A 4,664-nucleotide genomic window follows, 5' to 3' on the forward strand; every position below is an offset into this window, starting at 1 on the left:
ATATAGTTAGAGATATGTGATTATCCTTTTGTATATTTTTTTTATATTATACATTTAATTATAATAACACATTTTAAATCGATATATGCACTGGTTTTTTATTTGTATTTTTTCAAATTGAAAATGAAAGATTGGGGCAAGTTGTTTCCTTCGGAGCAGATTGTTACATGTAACAACTTATCCTATTGAAAACAATTTTTTTCTTCTACAGAATACATGGAGACGAAGTAGGCAATTTATTTATAGAATGCACAGACTTCTATAAATAAACTGTCTCCTTCGTCTCCATGATTGCGTCCAGCAGACTTAACTGTTGTGCAATCGTTTTATGATTGTCCGCTGAGATAGGATCATTTTTCTAGATCTAAAAGTATAATCCAATCAGCGCGAAGTAAATTTCCAATAGTTGCAAAATAAACGTTCTGCTGAACGTAGCGCATGTTTGAAGACAACGCTGGGCAGCGCCATATTTATGTTACTCTCACATGTATAAATCACACAGATAATAACGTTAGTGTTTTTACATAAATTTATACAATATTCACAGACAAGACGCATACATACGCATATGTAAATTGAAACAAGGACAGCTCGGAACAAGGACAGGTTCATCTCTTTCTATTATTGAGTTAGCAGTCTAGTTATAAAAGTCTGTGGAATGATGCGATCTGACAAGAAAAAGACAAAGGATCTGTAAATGTAGAAACATATGCGACAGCGGCAAAGGAAGTTAAAGATGGCCACCTGTCTGTAAGAAAAGCAGCAAATGCATGTAATATTAATTTTATGACTTTCCAACGTTAACTTTAATAACTATTATAATTAAAGAAAAAATGTTTATAATAATATATTTTTTTAATTTTATATTATAAAATAAATATTCCTTGTGAAGTATTTCGTGTTTAATTTCATTGTAATCTTAAATTTGCTTATATATAATATATATATATATGTATATATTATATATTTCAAGTGATACTGTAAATATAACAACTTGCCCCACCCTTGTAGAAAAATACTACTGAGCACTAGGAGTATTTTGAGGCACTACTATAACACTACAGCACTACTGTAGTGGACCTGATCTACTGTAGTGCTAAGATCTTCTATATATCTGTGTTTCGGCAAGATACAAAATGCAGGAAACGAGTATGTTTCATAGAAATTATAACTATTAATAACCCTATTTTAAAAAAAGTACTTTCAGACTCTACGAGTACACTCTGAGCTGAGAATAAGTGACGGATTTCATTTACATATGCCTTTTTATAGGGATTTATAGGGACGTTATTTTCTCTTTAAGAAGAAAATGACGCGGATCCCTATAAAGAGGTACATGTAAATGAAATCCGTCACTTCTTAGCTCAATCAGAATGTGCTTGTAAAGGCTCTGAAAGTGCTTTTTTTTACAAAGTTATTAATGGTTTATTTCTATAATGCATAATCGTCGACACGCACCGAGGGTCATCCGGGCGACGGGGTCCGCAGGATTCGACTACTTCCGGGATCGAGGGCGTTGATGTTCGGTCTCGTTGACGTTTGTCCTTTCCTACTCCGACTGTCTCCAGCTTTTTATCCTCCTTTGGCTTCTTTGGCTTGATATCCTCCGGCCTAGAGTAAAAAAAATGCAATGTGGTTTCATCTGATACAGAAATTCATTTCCTTTCAACTCGATTCCGGAACTGTGAGAGCATGTCTGTAAGTACGCTGAGATTCGTGCGAGCTAATATCTCCCCGTTTTTTCTAAATTCTAATCAGAGATTGACTTAGCCAAAAATGATTGCTCGATCAACATCGATCGATATTGATTCAACGTCGATCAACTAATCATTCTGGTTGGAAACTAACTATTATAATCGCAAGAATTATATCTCTTATATATTCATAGTTCCGAAATCGACATTTTTCTCCCCTGGTGAAAAAATTTTGCTGCAATTATTCTACGTTTTGGAACATTTCAACGAAATTGCTGAAAATTTGCTAAAAGTAAATTTTTCATTTAATATATTGAAAAGGAAGATAATATTAGAATGGATATAATAATAATGGATATAATGGGATATAATGGATATAATGGATATAATGGATATAATGGATATAATGGATATAATGGATATAATAATAATGGATATAATGGGAAGATAATATTAGAATGGACCTTAACGAAATGGGGTACGAGGGTCACAAATGGAGGGATCTTGCTCAGGGACGGAAACAGTGGCGGGATTTGGTATTTGCGGCAATGAGCTTTCGAGTTCTTAACGCCTAATAATAATAATAATAATAATATATTGAAAAATCGAACTGAAATTTCTCTGAAATTTTGCCAAAAATGAATTTTTCGGCTAACAATCGCTGAAATTAAACTGAAATTTTTCTGAAATACTGAAATTTTGTTGTGAAAAGTGTTTTAAAACATGAAATTTTTCCACTAGGGGAGTAACTAACAAATTAATAAAAATCATTGACTGCCAGCTTTAAGCTTCATGTACAGCAATGAATAACTTATAAATTGCTTTCTAGAGTCAAGTTTATGACTCTATATACTTGTATGTATCAAACGAGATTATAACTACACATGCTTTGAACTTTCTAATTTGGCGGAGTTGCGAATGTTTCGAGATGTATGTATTTAAATACTCAGTCAGAAACAGTTCCTTGAAAAGACGTCGAAACGATGTTTTTTTGAGGAACTGTTTCTTATTGGATAATGTCGAATGATGAAGAGCAGCTCTAAATTCTGTATGAAGTTTCTGCATGGCTGAATGCAGATAATGTCCAACGTTTTTTTTTTTTGCGCAACGCCATTACATTTTGCATACATGTATGTACAACGCAATACTTTAGCGATTGGTTCTTATTTATGGATCCATGAATAAGAACTAATCGCTCGATGAGCAAGCTGCATTCCGAAACCCATCGAAGAAAAGATGTTGCAACCTTTTTGTGACCGGCTATAGAAGTATCGCGTTGTACATGTATGCAAGATGTAACGGCGTCGCGCAAAAAAAATGTTACGCATCATAAAATAAAATTTCCGAATGGAAATATTATCGATTAGAACATTATCGATCTTCAATTTTATTACTTTGTGTCACCGAGCAAGAATCTTTCTCTTCAGAAAGATTCGGACAATACCTGAATGTAGTACAGTTTTGTTGTACTACATTCAGATATTGAATATTTTCTGGTAGAATAAACAATACGGTCTCGACCGATCGTCGATGTCAAGCGATATCTCGCTGGGAATCAGGAAATTTTATTTGTATGACAACACACAGTAGAGAGATGCGGCTAATGATAGGCAGACACATTACTCACGATGCAGCGCGATGCAGAAGTGATGCACCGTGGTGTCAATTAATGCTTGCAGGTATGATCCAGTGAAAAATGACAATGAAATCAATGTCCAAAACGATTCCATGATCATTTTTCACTGGGGACGCGACACTAATGTCACGTGCATAGGAAACACTAATGAGTGCTCTAATGCCTGCTCTGGCGTGGATCCAATGACTAGGCCACAAATTCCAGAAGAATATATCTTGCCTGAAATTGTAATTGATTCTCTGCGATGGCGTATTATACCTGCGCATTGCCAGCATTCTCGGCAGCCAGTTGATGAACACGCGTCGAACCCACGGATTCATTGTGTGGGTTTGCGGCGTACGGTAATGCACATTTATGACAAAGACTGTTATCCATACGCTGTAAAACACGAAAGAAAGATACTGAAATGTAATAAGACAATTCGTGATCGAGTTAATTATTCAATAGTCCCTTTTAAATTATATTAATTTTAAATTAAACACGGAAAAAAAAGATATAGTTCACATAACTAAAAATATTTAGTTGTGAGCAATATAGAAACATTATCCTAGTTATCTTTACGTGATAGGAATGTGTATGGTTGATACGATTTATTTACTTTGATGTGTCAACTACATCAATGTAGTTAGACGCGATCCAGTTGTGACAACCAAAACTTGATTGGGGGATTATTTACTATGAATAAGTTATATATCTGTATAGTTGTGTCAATCGTGACATAAAGCATGTATAATAAGTATTAAATTATTAATAAGAATTAATTTCTTGTTACATCATGCTATAAATGAAGTTGCAATTTCAAAAGCAAAAGCGACTCACCACGCTTAGAGATATGTTACTACTAGTTAAAGATATGTATATGTAAAACGCTTATTATTCTAAGCGCATATATATACATATCTAGTTGTGTGCATAGTTCGAGCCGTATTTGTTTTTTAGAATTCGCAGATGCAACGATATTACAACACACGCGGTCAATTGGTATCGTGAAAAGGCTTTTTGTTTTGTTATTGCATTATGGATAAAGGTTGTAAGAATACGCTGAAATACATGAAACTATCGCATCTTATCGCATTATTTGATGGTATAAATAATAAAAAGGTTATATCTGGAAATACACTGAATGTTTAGAAGGTTACATACAAGGGTATGTAGAAAATGTTATTTTGTCCACATATTTACAGAAAAATATTTGGTTGTTCGGAAAGTAATTTCGTTTTTTCTTATGAAAATGAAAGACGATTTTCAATCAGACGCGTTTCAAATGATCATGAACGGTAGAATTCGATAAATTTAATCTCTCAGCGATCTCACGAGTTGTTATTCGCCGGTTT

The 4,664-nt window shown here is 33.9% G+C and overlaps 1 protein-coding gene across 4 annotated transcripts in view; it reads right to left on the reverse strand.

Moving 5' to 3' along the window:
* The window catches only part of LOC108753181 (acetylcholine receptor subunit alpha-like), an 86,654-nt gene that overhangs the window by 7,167 nt on the left and 74,823 nt on the right, over window positions 1-4,664 (reverse strand). For all 4 annotated transcript variants that reach the window (XM_018494552.1, XM_018494550.1, XM_018494551.1 and 1 more), the window contains 2 exons: window positions 3,589-3,708; window positions 1,459-1,611 (listed from right to left, as the gene is read on the reverse strand). In XM_018494552.1, coding sequence (XP_018350054.1) covers window positions 1,459-1,611; window positions 3,589-3,708 — 273 coding nt within the window. The remainder of the gene's footprint in view (window positions 1-1,458; window positions 1,612-3,588; window positions 3,709-4,664) is intronic.

Source organism: Trachymyrmex septentrionalis, unplaced genomic scaffold (assembly GCF_001594115.1).
Source record: "Trachymyrmex septentrionalis isolate Tsep2-gDNA-1 unplaced genomic scaffold, Tsep1.0 scaffold66, whole genome shotgun sequence".
NCBI classification, from domain to species: Eukaryota; Metazoa; Arthropoda; class Insecta; order Hymenoptera; family Formicidae; genus Trachymyrmex; species Trachymyrmex septentrionalis.